This window comes from Oxyura jamaicensis, chromosome 10 (genome assembly GCF_011077185.1).
Source record: "Oxyura jamaicensis isolate SHBP4307 breed ruddy duck chromosome 10, BPBGC_Ojam_1.0, whole genome shotgun sequence".
Classification (NCBI taxonomy): Eukaryota; Metazoa; Chordata; class Aves; order Anseriformes; family Anatidae; genus Oxyura; species Oxyura jamaicensis.
In genome coordinates, this window is record NC_048902.1 from 6,900,482 (window position 1) to 6,920,972 (window position 20,491).

General features: G+C 35.0%; 1 protein-coding gene across 3 annotated transcripts in view; it reads right to left on the bottom strand.

The window, feature by feature from the left end:
* Positions 1 to 20,491, bottom strand: part of VPS13C (vacuolar protein sorting 13 homolog C) — an 87,414-nt gene that overhangs the window by 39,166 nt on the left and 27,757 nt on the right. For all 3 annotated transcript variants that reach the window (XM_035335298.1, XM_035335297.1, XM_035335300.1), the window contains 25 exons: positions 20,317 to 20,434; positions 19,851 to 19,980; positions 19,387 to 19,465; positions 18,249 to 18,388; positions 17,669 to 17,822; positions 17,193 to 17,269; positions 16,969 to 17,028; positions 15,096 to 15,249; positions 13,979 to 14,095; positions 12,966 to 13,069; positions 12,523 to 12,690; positions 11,437 to 11,741; positions 10,990 to 11,137; positions 10,150 to 10,258; positions 9,604 to 9,737; positions 8,775 to 8,931; positions 7,925 to 8,004; positions 7,035 to 7,094; positions 5,691 to 5,856; positions 4,547 to 4,663; positions 3,888 to 3,991; positions 3,249 to 3,416; positions 2,520 to 2,824; positions 1,988 to 2,132; positions 860 to 1,016 (listed from right to left, as the gene is read on the bottom strand). In XM_035335298.1, the coding sequence (XP_035191189.1) occupies positions 860 to 1,016; positions 1,988 to 2,132; positions 2,520 to 2,824; positions 3,249 to 3,416; positions 3,888 to 3,991; positions 4,547 to 4,663; positions 5,691 to 5,856; positions 7,035 to 7,094; positions 7,925 to 8,004; positions 8,775 to 8,931; positions 9,604 to 9,737; positions 10,150 to 10,258; positions 10,990 to 11,137; positions 11,437 to 11,741; positions 12,523 to 12,690; positions 12,966 to 13,069; positions 13,979 to 14,095; positions 15,096 to 15,249; positions 16,969 to 17,028; positions 17,193 to 17,269; positions 17,669 to 17,822; positions 18,249 to 18,388; positions 19,387 to 19,465; positions 19,851 to 19,980; positions 20,317 to 20,434 (3,456 nt within the window). The remainder of the gene's footprint in view (positions 1 to 859; positions 1,017 to 1,987; positions 2,133 to 2,519; positions 2,825 to 3,248; positions 3,417 to 3,887; positions 3,992 to 4,546; positions 4,664 to 5,690; positions 5,857 to 7,034; positions 7,095 to 7,924; positions 8,005 to 8,774; positions 8,932 to 9,603; positions 9,738 to 10,149; positions 10,259 to 10,989; positions 11,138 to 11,436; positions 11,742 to 12,522; positions 12,691 to 12,965; positions 13,070 to 13,978; positions 14,096 to 15,095; positions 15,250 to 16,968; positions 17,029 to 17,192; positions 17,270 to 17,668; positions 17,823 to 18,248; positions 18,389 to 19,386; positions 19,466 to 19,850; positions 19,981 to 20,316; positions 20,435 to 20,491) is intronic.

Consider the following 20,491-nt stretch of genomic DNA (forward strand, 5'->3'; position numbering starts at 1 on the left):
GGGATAGTTTTCTGGGTTTGAGTCAGGGAAAAAGGAAAAGGTAGGATGTCTACCCAGGACAACTCACAGTTATATAGTCAATAGCACTTTGTTCTCTTCAAGATATGTTAAAATTGCCATGCCCTGAGTGGTTTAAGTACTTTTTTAAAGTTGTCATTAATTTACTGTGGCTGTTCCTCTTTTAGTCAACTACATAAAGTAGCAATACTAGAATTTGCATTACTCTTCCTTCTGGATTCTTTTCATAGTATAGCCTTTAAGTATTGGTTGAAAAACTTTTTGACTTTGAGAACATTATCGTGCTTTGAACAAAAAAAATGGCAAACTTAACTATATTTCAGTTAGAGAGACACACTGTTTACATTAACATGCTCTTTAAATATTAAGAAGATATTATCCTGGATTTTTATAACTGTTCATTAACCTTCTGGGGAAGCTTGTTGGTTTGGGTTTTAATCTTTTTTAAACCCGCAATTTCAGCCCCTGATACAGACACACAGAATTTACACACAGAATTTCTAGGTTGGAAGAGACCTCAAGATCATCGAGTCCAACCTCTAACCTAACACTAACAGTCCCCACTAAACCATATCCCTAAGCTCTACATCTAAACGTCAAACTGAAGAATACCACCCTATAAAAGATTAATTGCAAGCAACAGCTACAAAATTTTTGACCATCAACAGCTTGCATTGCAATGTTTTTGGTATGTGCATACATTCTTATTTGTAACTTTTCTTAAACTCATTAATAACCATTAAGAAAAACAATTTATTTACACCGAGGTGTTTCAGATCAACATGTTGGGATTGCAAATAGTCCTCTCCCTATACCTATGTAGCTATAGAATTTGACATACCCTCAGAGAAATTGGATTCATTTGAAACTTTCCCTTTTTTAACCATCTGGGTATCTTCAATGCTCTGTTGCAGAGTATTTGGCTGGGAAGAAGCCCCTCCAAGGTTCTCAAGTAAAATTTTCATGACAACAGTTAGATCATCTTCACTGAGTGCAATCTGTAAAGTGACAAACCCACAACCTATTTTTGGTGATGTTATCTCCTTCCAGTGCAGAACCCTATATTTATCAATAGTAAGCAAATGTTTAGAAAAAACAACATACTGATTCTACCATAAGCATGTCAGTCAAAATAATCCTGCTCAAAACATTCTAAATTTGAGTAAAAACGGTTGGACCACTTCTCCTAAAATATAATTAGTTACTTCTTATAAATAGGTGTTACAATAAGAACTGCGTTAAATATTTTCTGGTCTTTTAAAGGCTCTTTAGCTGCAGAAATATAATTGCTAAGCATAAATGCGTCTTAACAAATCAGTAATCCAGAAACAGATAGATAACATTAAAATCGCCATTTTGTTGTATACATGGAAACAACTGTCATTCACTAAGTCCCTAAAGAGTTAATGATTCTCAATACATTTATAACATTGCAGGGTCATAAAAAATAAGCAGTAAAAAAAGTGGGAAGATACAGTCACTTAGCCCAAAATACATAGAGTACTTTTTCTATATCAATTTTTTTTAATGGTACTCCTTCAGTATTATATTCCTCTGTGCTTCACCAGTGCTATATCTGACTTCAGCACAGACAGAGGAATTAAATTAGTCTGATATACAATTAAAGAGCCTTGCAGTCCATAAATTAAACAATTTAAAACCTTAGTAATCTAGATACTAAATACTAACTCAACAGATAAGCCTTACTGACTTTGCTATTAATTCAAATGATGGCTGCAACAGACTCCCTTCTCCACCATAAAAACAGATCATTTGCATACAACTACCAAAACTATTCATTATACAACACCAAAAGTAGCACATCAATGAATGGGACAGTCAGGCTTCAGTGTTAACATTCTGTAAAGAATACAAATTGTAATGTGTTGACAAGTTTGGTAACTAGGCTAAATACTATTCCAAGAATAATTACAACTTTCATTCTAGCTCCGATTTGCCATAATATTACCTGCATTGGTTTTAGGTCTCCTTTGATTCCAATTGTTGGGGTTTTATGATACCAAGTTGCTGCTAAATTTCTCTGGACTAGTAAAGTCAAACTCACAGGACACAGAATTTCAGAATCTGTTTGGGAATCTGTGAATAAAATGCACCTACAAAAGATGATATAAGCAATACAGGAAAGATATTAATAGCTGCAGAACGCATATATTATAATTACCTAGCAGAATTATGGGTCTGTGACAATAAGTATATACATGCACTTAGACACAGGTTTGCACATAAGAAGTGCTTCAGTTACTCTCCTATCACTCTTTTCTTTCCAAGAAGTTTTAAAAGATTGTGGATATATATCCCTATCTAAATGCATTCTTAAGCCTAGTTTTTTGTTTGTTTTCTTTTGTTTTTTTTTGGTGATGCTTGTTTTTTGAACATTTCTGTTCACCCTAATTTTTAAATAATAGAAAAGCTGCATATGGAATATGGACCTGTTTTCTTAGCAAAGTATTTCTCAAGGCAGAAGGCAATCCTATGTATACCTGGATAATTTCAAATGAGTTAATTGTACATCCATGTTGTCAATGACTGGAGGAAGAGAAGATTCATCTGAAGACACCAGCTTAAATTCATTCTGAACTCTGATTAAGCCAAGATCAGCTATCAAAGCATTACAGGAAGTTGAAGATTCAGGAATAACTATAACTGGAGCTTTCAAGTTGATATCCATTAAGAGACGAAAACTCTTTTTAGCGAAGTCTTTCATGCTAGAAGCAGCCATTTCCGCCGCCTGGACTGTCACTGCATTCAGGGCTTCTTGGGCTGTTTGGAAGTTGTTTAGGAAGTTCTGTTGGAAAGTAGTCAAAAAGATGAGATCTACAAGAGCAAATAAGCCTCAGAAAAAAGGTAAGCTTGAAGCAAAACAAAGTTAAGAGAAATAGTTTATCTGTGTCAGAAATACAAACATTTGATTCAACCACTAAAGTTTCAAAAAAGAAAAAGGAATAAAAACTTGTGGACAGACACCATTTACTTCATTTTGAAGATACTAAAGCTATCAATCAGATTCCCTAATCACTTTTCTTATCTTTGCCCTTACTTGTTTTTCTTCTATAAAACAATGCAACTTTTAGGGGCGTTTCTTCATCAAAATACTTCTGCATGCTTGTAGACCACCTAACCACGAGGCAGTGGTCAGACAGAGCCGAATAAACTTGTTTTTTAAAAAAAAACTCCTACTGTCAAGAAGAGAAGTGAAACTAATGTCTTACCAAGAGAGACATAAAGAACTTATGTAGGTAAATTATTTGGATGCAGCCCACTTTCAGAGACATTTTACCGTCCACCCTTGACATATCAGCATAGGCTTCACCTGCAGTAGCATCTGGATAAAGCGACATTTGAAATCTAAATACTTCATCTCCCATTATGGAGACAGCCTAGAAGATTAAGTCCATATAGTTAAAACTCCCAGACAGTAATCTGTGATAAAATTATTGCTTAAGGTATCAGACAAGTAATATTTCCACAAACAAATCAACAGCAATTTACCAGCAGTACTTGGACACACATATGCTAGGCACAAAAAGAAATTAAGCTAGCTACTTCAGGGTATGTTACATCTCAGTTGATTATCTGTAGTTCAATTTATATTTAACCCACACTACTCATCAGAATTAAAACATCAATGAAAGCACGACTGAAACATGATTAAAAAGAATTAAATAATGAATGGAAGCATGCTTTGCTTCCCTGAAATAAAGCAATGAAATTTTGCCTAATATTTGATGCATTACATCATACTTAGTATAATGCATACATACATCAGACGAAATCAACTAGAGCACTTTCATTTAATAGCTTGAAGAAAGGGGTTCTTTTGTCTGTTTCTAATCTGTGCAACACATCACCTTTTTATGGATTGTTTTTGGATCAACATTTGTAATCACAATGTCCTCAAGTCTGGAGAATACTTTAATCTTTTTAGTTTTCACAGCTACAGACGCATCCATTCCTGATTTGAGATAAAAGAAAGAAGACAGCAACTTATTAAACAGTATTTATTAACTAAATAGTTTTTCTAAGAAAGAAATATTATTACTGAATACAAAAAAAATAAGACTTAGGATTTAAAATTCTGCCATGTAACAACTGATGCTAAGCCCAGTGCAGAAGTCCTGACCTTTCTACGTATGAAAAATCCAAGCTCAATTGACTTTAAGACGACAGTTAAAAAAAATAATCCTGACACTACCTAAAATTAATCTAGCTCTTCAAAAATTTAAGCTTATGCTATATATCAAATCTTGTTTTCATTTCTTCTAATTTTACTGCACTTAAAGAGTAATTGCCTTCTTTTTTCAAAGAAAACTTTTTCACATTTTCTTCTCTTGTAAGCATTTTGGATATTAAAACTGGTAACTGCAATGATAATATATAATTAAAGCATATTTAAGGAAGTGTTACAAGACAAATATGTAGTGCTCACATTAGTCTTCCAGAAGTGTACAAAGGTAAATAATATTTCTGACAATTATTTAGTCTAATTAAATAATTAAATACAACTTACCTTGTATCCTAATGTCTGCAATTCTACAAGTCTGATCACACACTGAAATGCTGAATGAGTTTAGCTTTGCAGTGAGTTTTAATTCACAGATATCATCACGGGTTGCATTACCAGACACTGGATCAGAAAACCAAGATCATCATCATAACTTAATTGTTCTAAACCAGATACTACATTATTTGTGTGTTGTATATATACGATTCAAAAAAGATTTTGCAGTTATTCCCTAAAGTTAATGCTAGTTAGATATGACATGAAATAAAATTAAAAAAAAATAATTAATTAAAACATGGTCATTTTCTGGCACAAAAACAGTCATCAGTGAACACAGGCAAAAAACAATCAAGACAATGTTGTTGGTTTTTTTTACCCTCAATATCTGTGTTTTAATGCAACAGCATACTGAATACAGTCTCAAACACTATCTCACATGCTAAATGTTCTTTTCTGCATAGAGTAGCACAGCCAATTTAGGTTTAATTAATGAGGAAAAACATTTCTGCAGCCCAACTGAATGTGCTGCCAAAATTCAAATACAACAACCAACTACTAGAAACTAGATCCCAACAGATTAGAAAACCTTGTGTTTCCCAAACAGTAATCAACTACAGAAACCCTGACGAAGCACCCTTCAGGAGTCTACATATAAAAATTTACACTACTTCAAGGTTACAGATACCAATTTTTAAAATAAGCACAAGACTGAGGGGGATCCTTGAGTTCAGAACTTCTCTCAACTTCCCCATGGCTCAAGAATACCTATTTTTATCAGTGTAAGCACTCTTAAAGCCTGCAGGCTGGAGAACAACAAAGTCATAAAACTGATGCTTTGGGAAGGCTTTGGTACTGTTTACTGCAACATTATTTGTTCCACTTCAGTCTGCTATTTAGTAAAATTACATATGGAGTAAGGAGGATTTGTAGAATTAAGCAAGGACAACATCTGGCCTCTCCAAATACTAACATTATGCAGAGCAATGTTTTTGGGCTTTTTTAAATAAGATCATTTTCTCTCCACATACAATTGTGCCTATCTTGTTTTTCACTGAACAGGCTGCAATGCTGTCACTTGAAATGGTATCCTTTGAAAACAAAGGCTGTATGCTGCCATGCAACAAAAGCATGGACTTTATTATGACATTACCTGGTCTGAGAGCACTTCCTTTTTCCTGTTCTTCTATTTGGGGCTTATGGTCTGATGCTTTCTCAGTACCGGGAAGAGCACTTGATGGTACACTGAGTGTGAGAAAACTCACGATGGAAAGTAAAGCCTCTGTGTGAAGTACTAGATCCAGACTTGAAAAGACGACCTAAAATAAGGGCAAGGAAACATGGTAACATTGTTATTTAGTATATAGTACCAAGTGATTGCATATGAACACAGAGTTACCGTCACATTAAAAGTCTTGCTCTTTCACATGCTTATCACCCTTTCTACTTCCTTCAGCTTAACAACATATAGAAACTTTAGAGTAGATGAGGGAGCCAAGGAAGAGAAGACTGCAACAGCTACAAAAGTACCGTGCACGTGTCAAAATTGCTATTTAATGTAGATATGCTTTTTCAGTAAGCTCTTAGTTCGGTTGCATTTCATTGCAGACTACAGAGCTCTTTGGATCACACATCTGCAGAACCGCACAGAGAAATATTTTAGTAGGTATGATTAAAAAAAAAGAAAAAAAGAAGAAAAAACCCACCCACAAAAACACAAGATTCAGAAATTTGCAATCAGAACAGAAAGTACATGAAGAGCAACTATTCTGGCCAGTACTACTTACTGAAAAGTATCATCAGCTAGCCACCATTTTGTAGCTGAGAACAACTCTCTGAAAATGCTAGTTTTACTGATACATTAAAGGATGTCAGTGTTCTTGACTCTCAGTTAAGTAGATCAGTCATGTCAAATTCTCCATAGGGCTATCTAGAAGCAAGCTCAACCTACCGTGACTGCTTTAAAGGAAAACATTTTTAAAAGCAATAATTACCAAGGCCTGCTTACTTTAGAAGTCAAAAGTTACGGAAAACTACATGTAGACAGTTGCTTTCCAGAAAAGTAAAAAGCATTAAGTGAATATGTCACATGCTCATAAGATGTTTCACCTCATCTCATTTTCACTGTTAGGAACTTTCAAGCTCTGCAATGCATGGTTTGCATTTTACATGCTGCCAAGTTTATCATTCGGGGCAAGGAGGAACATACACCCCCCCCATATGCTATAGTTAAAAATATGTCCTTACATACTTGACCTAGCTAAAAATCTACAGCTTCTATTAGAAAAGTAATTAACTAATCAGTGCTAAGTACCACTACTTTTTATTTTTTTTTATATTTTTTTCCCTGAATTTCTCTTTGAAGTAATGAAATATAAAGTAGTATGCTTTAATGATCAGAACAACAGGGCTTGTTCTCTTCAGTAAGTAATTAACAGGTTCATACACATGTTACTACTTGAGAAGCTTAAAGTTATCAAATGCATCCTCTACTTACATCAATGCTCTGTTTGGTGCTTCTGTAAGTAGTAACAAAATAAGGTCCATCTGCATCAGCCTGAAGGAGGAAAAAAAAAAGCCTAAGCATACAGTCAGTTGCTATTCAATTAATAGAATGAATTATTCCTTTACACACACAACAATTACTACTGCTGTAAAAGAAAACGGGAAAGCAATGAACGCTTCGGAAAAGAGTTCTCTCTTTTTAAAATACACTATTCAGGCAAACAGAATGGGTACTCATAATGCTCCAAGCAACATTTTATTGCATATGCTTTGCAAAAGTTCAACTGCTTAGGTGCAATATTTTCTCTTATGTAAAATCGATTTAAAATTGATCAATCTATGCTTAGTACTCTGTCAGAACCAATTAACTTGTTTTTCTCTACACTTAACATTAATGAAAAAAATTAATAACAGTATCCCACTGGTCCTGAGACCTATGAGATGCCCAAGTATTTACATGCTTTCTGAAAGGCATTTTTTTTCTTTAAATAATTCTCAAAAGCCATCTACCAACTTATTGCTCCTCAAATGCTTTTAACCCTTATAAAGGCCACCTCTCACTTGAACAGTCAGACTATCTCACCTATTAAGTTTCACAAAGGTACTACTCTGTAGTCTTCACAGAAAAGAACGCACACATTGAGCTTACAATGATTTCAGTAGGTGGGTTGACTTACGAAGTCGCTGTATGGATGCATCGGAGAGTAAAATGAGATATAAGCAGAAAAATGGCTATTTGAGAGAAAGCCTCAGACAGTTTTAGATGCAAGTCCAATGGGTTTTAAAACAAGCAAAAGAAAACCCACAAACCATCTCTCACAGGCTAACTATGGAAGCCTTATTTTAGTCCCCAGATAATCTTAGTTAAAAAAGTATTGAAACCTTAATGTATTCCATTTTCAGAAGATGTTCATCTGTCTTACTTGAAGAATTAATAATACAAAGAGGGTCTCCATTTGAGTCTGCAAATCAAGAAATAATCTAGTTATTAATAGAAAATATTTCCATTCACAAGTTTTCTTTCACCCATGTAATACCTCTGTTCTAGTTCTCAATTATATACTACTCTTGCTGAAACTGTGAAACACCTCTTTTCACAGAGAAGCTGCAGATCAAGCATTACCCTGTGAAATGATATACTCACTATTACTATTTTGTTTTAATTGTCAATTGAATTAATCCATTTAATTAAACTAGTCAAAATAAACTCAGCACAGTCCTGCAAGAAGATTTAGAACTGGAAAGTTATTTGCATTCCTACCCATAGTTTTACATTCCTGTCTTTATTTATATACTCTGTAACATACTTTTCTACTTTAAATACATGGCTATTTCTATTATCACTTGAGTACCACTTAAATTATTACCTCGTGAATAAAGGAAGTATTCTGGATTTCCAGTGCTGCCAGAAATTTGAAGTTGTTACAGCTTAGTAACTGTTCATCAAAACATGCTGAACAGAAAGAATACTTCACAGGAATGACTAAGTAGGCAACTAACTCTATTCAAGCTAACCCTAAAAACAGCAGTAGAACTTCTTATCACATGAAACACTTAAACTGAATCTGAATTATAGAGAGCAAGATCATGAAATTAACTTGGCATGTAACCTCCCTTTTCTGTTGTTTTTGTTTTGATTTTTTATTTTTATTTTTTACCATACTATCATCTTACCAAAGAAGTTGAGAGTATGCACTATACTTACTATGTACCGGTTACGTAGAATACTTACCAGTTATTTCAGTGCATCTCATAGTAATTTTTTTCAGATATGCTGTTGCAGTCAATTCATGATCTCTGATTTTAGTTTTAGTTCCAAGCCGTAGCACATTTAGAATATGTAATGGATACCTGTCCTTCTGAACTTGCTTCATCAAGGTTATTACTACCTTGAATATAGAAAAGGAATTGAGTTCACTATTTCAGTAAAACTGTTCAGAGAGCATGGCATGCAGTTATAAGCAGACATTCTCTCTTCAGATAGACTTCAAAAGCAGTATTACTCTAGACATCTTGCTTTTTCGTACAAATGGAATCTGTAACACCAGTTTGTAAATATTTTTCCCTTTCTGTTCACACAGACATCTATTTTCAGAGACAAGATATACTTGGATAATTTCCTAATTCCATAAGTATCTTTGTTATTCAGCTGCTTGTGCATTTTCCCTGTATTTCACCTACAAACTCACCTTCAGTCCTGTATCCCTACAGGAAAAATACTAATTCTAGCTTACCTATTTTGCTACTTAAGCCATTTTGTTGCTTACCTTGTGTAAGGCTACCTGAGTGCTGAACATCTAAAACAAAGTCTGTTTTTCCCTGTGAGATGTCACGCCCTCTATATATACAAACTCACATAACACAGACAAATGAAAACAGCTAAATAAAGGTAGCATTCTGTGTATCCTTCTAGACTGAAGGATCTAGGTTTTCAGTTATTTTAATTTCTTTTCATCAGTTATTACCCCCTTCTTTAAATAATTAATAATTACAGCCCACTTCTTCTGATAAACAGATTTGAATACTAGAACCAGTAACAAGTTATATAGATAGATATGTACCTCTTTGATTTCAAAATTAAGCAGCATATTGATTACATCTTCATTTAATGTTCCTTTCCTCTTTTCAGACAGCACTCCTTCTGGAACACTCTTATCCTGTGTCAAAACAGATTTCTCCATTTCTTTGGTTTTACCTGCAGCATTCAATAAAGTGGTTAACATCCCAATTCGCTACCATTCATTTAGCTCAAGAAACAGATCCAATTCTTTTATTCATTTAAATGACTTATATTCACCTGAAATAAGTTAGCAACATTTCCACAAACAGAGCCTTTAACTTCAGAACAGGAAAAGAAAGTAGAAACATACTGGCAACAAGGACACTGATATCTCAATACCTTGTCACCGCCATTACTTCTTAGCTCCCTCAACCACCAAATTCTGTCTTGCAGTATTTTGAAACATGAACACTGTCCTTGCCAAATTAAGGAGATGAGCTTTTTACTTGCACATCATACTCAGATCTAAGTCTGCTTTCCATATAACACATGATATTCGTTATTTTTGAAAGCTAACTTAATATTTAAGACAAATTTTATCTCTCACCTTCCTCCTGCAGCACTGGTTTTGCATGAGCTTGTTTATCTTCTGCTTCACCAAGATTTTCTGTCAGCACTTTGAGGAAGACATTCAAATCCTCTTGACTTACCACAACCTAAAAAATAGCAAATCCAAGTTCTCAGGAGAAAAAAAAGTTTTTTAAAGTTATAACTAGCTATCAAAGCACAACAATGTTTCTTGGCAAAATTAAAGGTGCTTAGCTACAGCTGTTTTGTCAGCAGCAGCATCCTTTGAGGAAAGTAACAATGAAAATCTTCTAACTACTTACAGTTAAAAGACTGAGGTTAAAGAAAACTATGACTTCTTAAAGCTGTATCAATATATAATGCAGCCCTTAGAGTATCTATGTTTTCAGTACTTTGCTATGAATGGAAATAAAATGCCATGAGGTAGCATGTCAGTTTTGCCAAGAGATAACTGGTATTTCTTCCACAGTATGTTGCCACAATACACAACTATCCTGAGATCATTCAAGGGAGATTGAAAGTTACACAGCTGAGCTACTAAGGCAAATATTAGCATAGATTTAAATTCTTCTCAAGATACCACTTTTTTTAGAAGACACTGAAATAGACTCCTTTAGAGAAATGGACCCAACAACACGTGATATAAGCTGGTCCTGCCTTATAGCAGGGAATATTCAAGACTCCTTGACATGCCTTTTAATTCTCTTTTCTCTTAGCATAATAAATTCACACAGGAGGGGCAGATATTTTATATGACACTTTTCAACTTCTGTTCCACTTTTGTGCCCAGAAATAAATAAAACTTAGTCTTACATTACGTATCATGAGCTACTCACCACCTTCTTTTCACAAGACTTACATTCATTGTATCCAGATACCCTGTAATCTCCAATACTGGCAATTTGTGAAACCAATCTGCAGCTAGATTTCGATTCACAGACAGGCTCAAATTAATAGGGTGAAGTATCTGAATGTCCAGATGAGATAAACCTGTCTCCATAGTGGTTCTTAAAACAAAGGAGGAAAAAAAAAAGTGTTGGGAGATGTTAGAAGCTTATGTTACATTTTCAACCCAAATAACTTTAAATATCAAGTTTAATCTCTCTTCAGACAAACATAGCTTCCTGAGCAAACCAGTACCTTATTTTACTGTTCATTTATTTGCCCCTAGGGTAACAGGTTTGTATTCTAGCACCAAATATTTGACTGTTACCAACCACAACTTTTAAACAAGTAGATTAATACCTTACTAAGTATTAATATTAACAATTAGATAAGACATTACACATGGTACAATGCACTTTACCTAGATAGTTTCAGCTTTGTCAGCTGCACGTCCATTTTGTCAATGACTGGAGGGAGCAAACCACCTTCTGGAGACACCAAGCTAAACTGGTTCTGAATCTTAATCAAGCCAAGGTCTATTACTATAGCATTGAGGGAAATCGAGGACTGAGGAATGACTATAACTGGTGCTTTTATGTGAATGTCCATAGTAAGTCGAAAGCTCCTTTGAGCCAAATCTTTTACGCTGGTAGCAGCCTTTTCTGCAGCTTGGACTGTAGCAGCACTCAGTGCCTCCTTAGCTGTCTGAAAGTTGTTCAAGAACGTCTAGAAAAAAAGAATTAAAGAGAAAGCAGAAATAGAGCTTTAAACAGTTTTGTATTTAATCTCAACTAATCTGTCATTTTACAACACCAGCCACAACCAACATCAACCACTGCCTACTGTGTTAAGTTTTCCCTGGGGTAAGATAACTGAGTACTTTCTATTACGAGCTCTGTTAGATAGTCAAAAATGTACTAATGGGTTCAATCAATTGATTTTTGACCCCATCTTCTTCTCCACCTTCATTTGCGGCAACAGTCTTTTATCTCATTACCTTCTGGGGACCCACATTATTTTTAGAGCCCCTCTGTCACCAATGAACGCTAATACTTATTAAAGCCAGTACTAAGTGGCAAAGAACCCACTAGTGCTTAGCCAAAGAAGGCAGTATTAGAATATTTGACAGACAAGTGATTTACAGTGGTCAATTTGCAGTCCTCATAGCATCAAACCTTGCAGAAAATATTGTCTCTAGTTCTAACTCAGATATGTTTGCATGAGCAACAAATTCAGTTTTTTTGCTGAAGGTGGGTGTGAGAACATGAGTACCTTAAAAGCACAGTGGGGAGGGAGGAAGGAGACTCAGAATGCCCCCCCTGCAGAGTAGTAGCTTTTCACATTCCAACCAGTTACAGTTTGTTTATCTGAGTTTATTAGTAGTACATAAGGAAAATTAAGCCTACCCTTTCTCTTTCAGAAACTTAAGTTAAGCTTTATACTGAGATTACAAACAGGGAAGAATAATTGAAGAATTCAGCACAAGTCACACAAAGAGAAGACTTACCAGCAGAGAGATGAGAAATTTGTGAAGGTATACTATTTGAATACAACCGACTCTCAAAGATACGGCACCATCCACTTTTGACATATCAGTATAAGCTTCTCCCTCAGTAGCATATGGATATAAAGTCAGACTGAAACTGAAAACTTCATCTCCTACTATAGATACAGCCTAGAAAGAAAGAAATATCTTCCAGCCATCAGTAGCTTCTAAGAAGGTACTTAATACAAGGAAAAACTAAATATATTGTCAGACTATCAGATATACTAATTAGATATAACTTTTTAAAAAGCATCTGTTTAGACATCCATGCTTCACCATGTTTACAGGGAAAGACGTATTCACATGAAATCCAACATTTTAAAGAATACAATGTGTATTAAATTTCACTTGTACACACAAAATTAATAAAGAGTCAAATAAGACTTAAAATCCTATAATTGTACTTTTTTATGAAGGGTCCTTGAATCAACATCTGTGACAATTATATTTTTAAGTCGAGCAAAGAGTTCAGTTTGACTTGGCTGAAGTAGAAGAGATGAGTCAAGACCTGTAAAGTATAAGAAAATAAATGGCAGCACTGCATAACAGAAGCAGCACTCACTTTCAGGGTAGGGTGGACAACACAAATAAGGGAGGTGAGGGAAGGTCTTATTACATTATTCTTAAATCACAGTGTTACAAACAATTCTGCTGTTAATCCTGCAATAATTCAACAAATATTACAAACCCACACATGCATGCATACATACAAAAAAAAATTTGTTTCCACTTTTTTTTCCCCTTTTTTGTTTCCTCTTCTGTTTCCAAATAAAGTAAGTTACTTACAGCCTCTTCACCAAGAGGCATATGCACTACAAGTTCTATTACATCCAAAGCATTTTAGACTCCCTGTATCCAAGTAAGGATAATTATAAGTAATTTCCAACTACCACAATTTCTCCAAAATCAGAAAAGGGGGAGAGAGTGGCTTCTTTTGTTGCTTGTTTGTTTCTGTTTTTGTTGTTAGCAACACATTAATTCACATCTTAAAGAAAAGTATTTTAAGTTCCAGAAATTTAAGTTCAGAGGGTGAGGGTAAAGAAACACAACCCAAAACAAGAAACCCAAACAAAGCCTAGGGGTTCAAAACCAAAGGAAACAGTTTTAAAATGTATTAAATAACGCAGGTACACACACACATACCAAAAAAAATACAAAATCTAGCACAACATGAGAAGTAACCCATAATCAAATACCTTCAAAACTTGAATGATAATTCAATACATTAGTAGTTGATTACATTTATCCAGCTGGAGATGGACTGACTTTGGAAAAAATACTACAAGCCACATTTGTTCCAAAGCACAAGAGAAAAAAGCACATGCTGAAAACTTATACCTTAGCTATCTTTCAGTTCAATTATCAGCAGTTGCTTTGAAATTAAAATATATGATTAGTACTCCTAATAATTTAATACCTTGTATCTTGATCTCTGCAATGTTCTTTTTTTCATCACAAACATTTAAACAGAAGGCATCCAGTTTGGCAAAAAGCCTGAAGGCAAAGATGTCCTTATCCTTGGAAGGTCTAGTCACTAAAAAAAAGACAGAGGGTGTATTTTCAAGGCACATCAGTAGTTTTAATATTAATTCAGCAGGTTCACAGTACTGTTTTTTTCAGGTTATCAAACCTGTTTCAAGATCCTTAGATATTAACAGAAAACTTCAGCTTATAAGAAATGACAAACCTTGAAAGCCTTTTTCAGGCAGCCAATATCTAGGTTTTCTGAGAGCAAGTATTAAGGCTGTAGAGAATAAGGTGAAGTCAAGCACAAGTGTCAAAAATGATCTAATGAGGGATAAACCAGAAACCATCAGACCTCACTGATGGCTTGCACCTTCACGAACCAAGAGTAGCAAGTGTTAATACAAGAGCTTAAATGTTTACGGATGTTGTTAAACAGCAGCAGCTTCTCCATCTTCAGTCATACCCAGGCCATTTCAAGTTAAAACAACTCTGACCATGACCATTCTTTGCTAAACACCTCATTTCCAGTTCATGTGATGCTTGAGTTTTGCACTTTGTGTTGAAGGAAGTGCAGCTGCTCCCCTCAGTGCCCATTGTTTTGACATAAATACATTTTTTGTTCCAGCGCTCTAGGAACAGCAAGATTTTCATTAGGCTGGCAAAGCACTTGACTACTTCTTCTCAAGTATAATTAAATTGCCTAGTTCAATATCATAATTATCGAAGTACTATTTAGTTCTTTTATTTTACCATGAACACTAAGATCATACTCCGAGTCCTCATAGAAATGTCATGTACTGAAATTCAAGTTGATTTGTGAAATTAACTGTGAAACCAAGAACAGAAAGCTCACCTGAAGACGCTATTTTTGACCATAACGTTTGTGGGGTTTGTTGTTGTTCGTTTACTTTTTTGAAATCAATCCTCCAGCCTGGAGAGCCACTGCAACGTAAGCTTTGATCCTCACCCCGCTTTACAAAGTTAATCAGATTTCTCTAGGATTCAATCCTTTTGTCAGCATGCAACACATCCACCCAGACCCATCATTCTGACAAACACAAGAATACCTTTCTTTAATCTGATGTCATCTCGTTGCTTTTCTTCTTTAGTTGATGTCTCTCTACTGCTTTCATCCCCAGATGGACTAACAGCCGTTAGAAAACTGACAGCAGACATAAGGGCTTCTGTATGCAGCAGAACGTTTAATGATGAAAAAGCTACCTGTTGAAAACGTGAGATTCTGCATCACAAAATATAGCTAACAAGAGTTGGACTGAGGTGCAAAAGCACCCTACGGAGCATAAGTATCTTAGAAACAGAAAAGCTGCACGTGCTATACCAGCAACAAGTTCTAAAGGAAAAAAAAGCTTTCTGTAAAGCAGGAAAGTGGTGAACTCAGAAAATAACTGAACCTGACAACAACTCAACATCTCTGTTAAGCTATTACCTGGTTCGTACAAAAGCAGTGACAAAATGAATTCAGAAGCATTAAAAGAGGGGAAACTTATTGTTCCTTGATGACTAACAGAGAGACCCATCTGAATTAAGGTAGTTAGCAGTTAGGTGCTTAACCTCAACCAGGATTCAGTCTTCTCAAGCACTATGCTCTGTCAAACTCAGACTCCTGCATGCTCGTGCCATGACCCAGTACAACATAAAAGGGTAAGTGGCAGGTGGCTGCTACGTAGATACTCAGGATAGTCATTTCTCAATAAATCCATTAAGGGAGTCCAAAAGGTGAAAACTGCCTGCACTGCAGTTTAGCAAAATTAGCTTGAAAATTGTAAAAAGAAAGGGTTCAAATCCAATTCAAATACAAGTCGTACTGAAGAGCTACAAGCCACCACCTAATCATGCAGGGAAAGCTGAGTTCTCTAAATACCAGCACTCTTCCATAGGGTGAATTCAGTCAATTCAGCTGTATGCATCTACCTCAGTAGCTGTGGAATAAAACTGTCATCCACCACTGGGACTTTCGGAGCCTTTTCTTAGGAAAAAAACGCCAGTATTAACTGGACTTCCCCAGTGAAATCTGTAGAAACTGTAAAACTATACAGTTTCACTGAAAACTATTCAGGAATATTTCAGTTGTTGTGCCAGAAGAAGTCAGGCAAAATACTTGCAGTAAGGTACAAAAGGGAGAAAGATGTCTTTTAAAGAAATCAGTCATATATTTTTCTTATTTTAGTAACAGGTCATCACACTATGAAAACTGACAACTCTTTTTTTTATTTCCAGAGTTACTCAAGATACTGTTTTTCCTTAGAATGAAAACTGACTCGGAAATATACCATTAGTACAACAGTCAAAATTTAACAAGGTAGGTACATACTGTCTTATAAATTATTGCATTAGAGGAAGATGTTTTTAAGTTCTTGCTCTGGAGAATAACAGAAGTGATGGAGAGGAAAACAGTATCGCAAGAAACTCCTCAATCATATTTCAGTGTGAAGGAATAGAACATGTTCCACTCCCCACCAAAAAAAAAAAAGTCACTCACAAATAGATTTAGACTTATTAAGAAATTTACCCAAAATGCTACATTACATAACTCACACAATACAAATACTCTATTTGACAAGAAGCAGAAAAACCTCTAGAACCAATATATTTTCCCCAAAGCAGGCATTTGAACTTTATTGAACTTTTATGCTTGAGAAGATAATGCACTCTTACATTATTTTAATTTTATTCACATGAGCTAATAACTAGACGGCTTTTCTCCATAGTTAGGAAATAGGCTAACATACCTCTCTCAAAGTAAGAGTATAAAAAATTCAAGTGCTTTGGATCTCTACGTCTCCCCTGGTGCAAGAGGAAAATTAAAAACAAACAAACAAACAAAAAAAAAAAAAAAAGGAAAGCCAAAAAAACACCATCAATTCCCCACTTCTAAGCAAGCAAACCAAAGGAAAGCAAACAAAATCTGCAGACACTCACTTCAATCCTCTGTTCAGTGTTGTCAAAAGTTGTCTGAAAGTGTGGACCATTTCTGTCAGCCTGAAATGAAAGTTTAGCATGTAGCTTGTTAATTCAAACGACCCACTGTGCTCTTTAGAAGATATAGAACAATCCACTCTCTCTGAATAGTAGTTTTAAGACTTCAAGTACAAAAAAGGTTTAAAGCCAAAAAAAGTCAACCTCTAGAAAAGTTTTATCTATACCTTGATATATTCCACCTTCAGAAGGTCCAAGCCAGGTTTATCTGAGGAACTAATTAGATGAAGGGGTGCTTTTTTACCTGTAATATAACACACAAAATACACACAAAAAATAGAATAATTTTTCTTCTTTCCATGAACCAAAGGAATTTGTGCCTTGAACAAATAAGCTTACAGTACAGTTTGTAAAGATATGTTGCACTGCCGAATACATATCAATATTTTCCTTTGTTAGGTCTAAAACATAAAGACCGTTTCCCTTCTCCAGCCAAAGCTATTTATTTATCTAATAAGCACTAACGTGGCAGTCAAAAAACTGTCAACTGTACAATTGACGCAAGCACTTCCAATGGAAAGTTGCATAATAAATACTGTGCCTGTGCAACTAGAACAATAATTGAATTTTAGTGAGCACTAAAAGACAGGAGAGCGACAGTTTCAGACTACGGAATATATGCTATTTACTCCTCTTTCTTTACCTCCAATTTCATAGTAATCCAAGCTTATTGTCTTCAAATATGATACAGCTGCTAAATTATAGGTTTTCACTGTAGCTTCTGTCCCAAGATGCTTCACATCAAATACAAGCACTGTTTCTTCAGTTTTTTTTTGCCTGGTGAGCTCTAGCAAAACCTGGATGAGCAAGAAATACACAGTAAGGCCATCTGTTCACATATTGTATTTTCTTAGGTCAAACCAACAATGAAAGAGTGCTAATATTAATGCCTTGTGAATATCTGATGCTGGGAGACAACTACCTTACGGACCTTACAGGTCTTGCTCTTTGCAAGTGACCGGCCCAGGTACTTGCTTTGTTCTACTATTGCTTTTTCAACTCGTACACACAATTGAAGACCGTGTTTTATTTACACTTCTTTATATCTTATAAATAGAAATAACACATACACTTACAAATAAGTATATACATGCGTATTGTTTCTTTAGTGGCTATGTTTTGTGTGTCCATTAAACTTGGAGAACACTTGAAATAGAATAATGGGTTTTGTTATTTCAAGTAGTCTTTATATAGAAGATTAAGATAGATTTACAGAGACATACCTCTTTAATTTCGAACTTCAAGTGAAGATCTGTCAGTTCCTCTTTAGCAGGCTCCTTATTTCTTATTTCTTCTCCCTTAATCAGTGTCCTGTCAGTTTGTTCAGAACTTTCTTCAAAATCAAAATATTCTTCTTCAGAATCTACAGAACAGAAATGACCTCCTTCTTAGTAAAGGATAAACTTTTTCCACAAACAGGGGTAAATCTACTGCTCTATGTCCCATTCCAATGTCATTTCATACTGTACAAGCTATGTAAACATAACATGACCAAGTAGTTTTTAGATCTATATTGCTTCCTTCCCATTAGATGAAGGTGGGAAAGTGAAAAAAAATAAAAATAAAGCCACGTTAAAGCACTAGAGTTAGGCTGTATCATTAGATGTTAAAGAATCTATATAGGGGAAAAACAGTTCTAAAGTAAACGCCAAAAAAAGAAGTTTCCCAGATTCCACTGTACAAGTTCCTCTCTAGAACTATGAAAATATACACTCAAATCCACAGAATGAATAAATTAATTTGCTATTTGCTATTCTAGCTCTGCATTTACTGAAAAAGGAGAGCATTGCTAATGTAAAACATTTTGGACAGTACATCTGTGATGTCTGTAACAGTATTTCTGCCACATGCTGGCTGCTTATGCAAGTACATGTGCTTTAGACTTGTTATTTATCTTTTCCATATGCCTGCCTGAAAGTCAGTGTCTTAGACTTCAAACTCTTCAAGTAGCAAAACCAGCAGATTAGTTTTTGACTAAATCAGTGTAATTTAATTCTCAAACAGGCTTGTCAGTTCAATTCCCTAAAAACATGTCTCATGACATTTGGATAATTAAACTGGATTGCTAATAACATCTGAATGCAGTTTTTATTAATATCTCACTCATATTTGAAGAGGTTGCTTATGCAGAGTATGAATTCATCTCCAAAAAAGGGGGGTTGCTTTTTAAAAAAGTAAGTTTTGTATTCTGATGTAACAGCAACATCTTAATACTCATTAAGCAGTGCAAGTTAGAGACAACCATACTCATCCCTAGTATCCTTATAACATGTTTTAAGAACAACGCTAGCTTGGAAATGTTAAGATATTCCATAAATGTTGGCCACCTACTCTTACTAAGGGGCATGTACATTTTCTTACCTGACACTATTTCTGCTAACAACTGGTGAGTATTAAGTAACCCTTTATCAACAACAGGAATTGCAGGAATCACTGCCACCTAGATGGAGCAGAAAGAAGAAACCATTATTTTGAAGTTCAGGTAACATGGTATGTTCAGTTATATTTTCCACTGGTTATCCATCTTTCAGCTGGCCTTCTCCGTATTTCTTAGAAATGTTAGTTTCTCCAATACTTATATCCAATACTTATACTGAAGCCAACAGGACAGTGATAAAGTCTCAGGTAACCTTGTTTGAATAAGCCCAGCATGTTCTGATATTAAGTTGCATTGGCACCACTCTGCCTAGCTCAGATGGACAATAGATCTCTTACTTAAAATGAAAAAGAGAAAGGACATTAGCAGGAATTCACACTTAATCACTTTGATTGTGTCTTCTTATTAATTTTTTAAATTTCAGTTTTATTAATTGTAGTCAGCTTACCTTTGTGCTTGCAATTGACACAGATGTCTTCTGAGGCAATGGAATGCTATCAATCAGATCAAAAATTGCCTTGATTTTCTTGTCAGAGAGTCTGATATGTACCAAAGGAAGCCCTCCTGACACTTTAAACCTTAAAAAAAAAAAAAAAAAATGATTCACTCCAAGAAAAAACGGTACATATCAATTCTTGATTTAAAATGTTACTAGTAACTATGCTAATATATAAATACCATATCACATCACAGTAAAGCTAGTGAATCTGTATTAAAAAATAGGTATTGGACTCATTAAAATGACTTTTTTTAGTCAGTAAAAAGTGAAGGTGACCAGGGAATTAGTAGAGAAGAAGGGGTTTGTAAAAAGTATTTCCTACATTAATATGTTACTAAACCCTTGCAGAAAATATTTTTTTCTTCTCTCTAAATACACAGTAATTAAAGAAGTCCTCTCAACATTAATACATTACTTGGCCATCCTGCTATCTTTTTCCACCATCGATTTTGCCAGCTGTACATGAATATCCATAGGCTGTAAAACATGCAAAGTTGATGGATGTTGAAAACGAGCCTTCTTCCAGTCTTCACCTGCAAGTATTCAATCAACTTAGATGAAGAACATTGCCTGCTAATTGCTCTATCTGA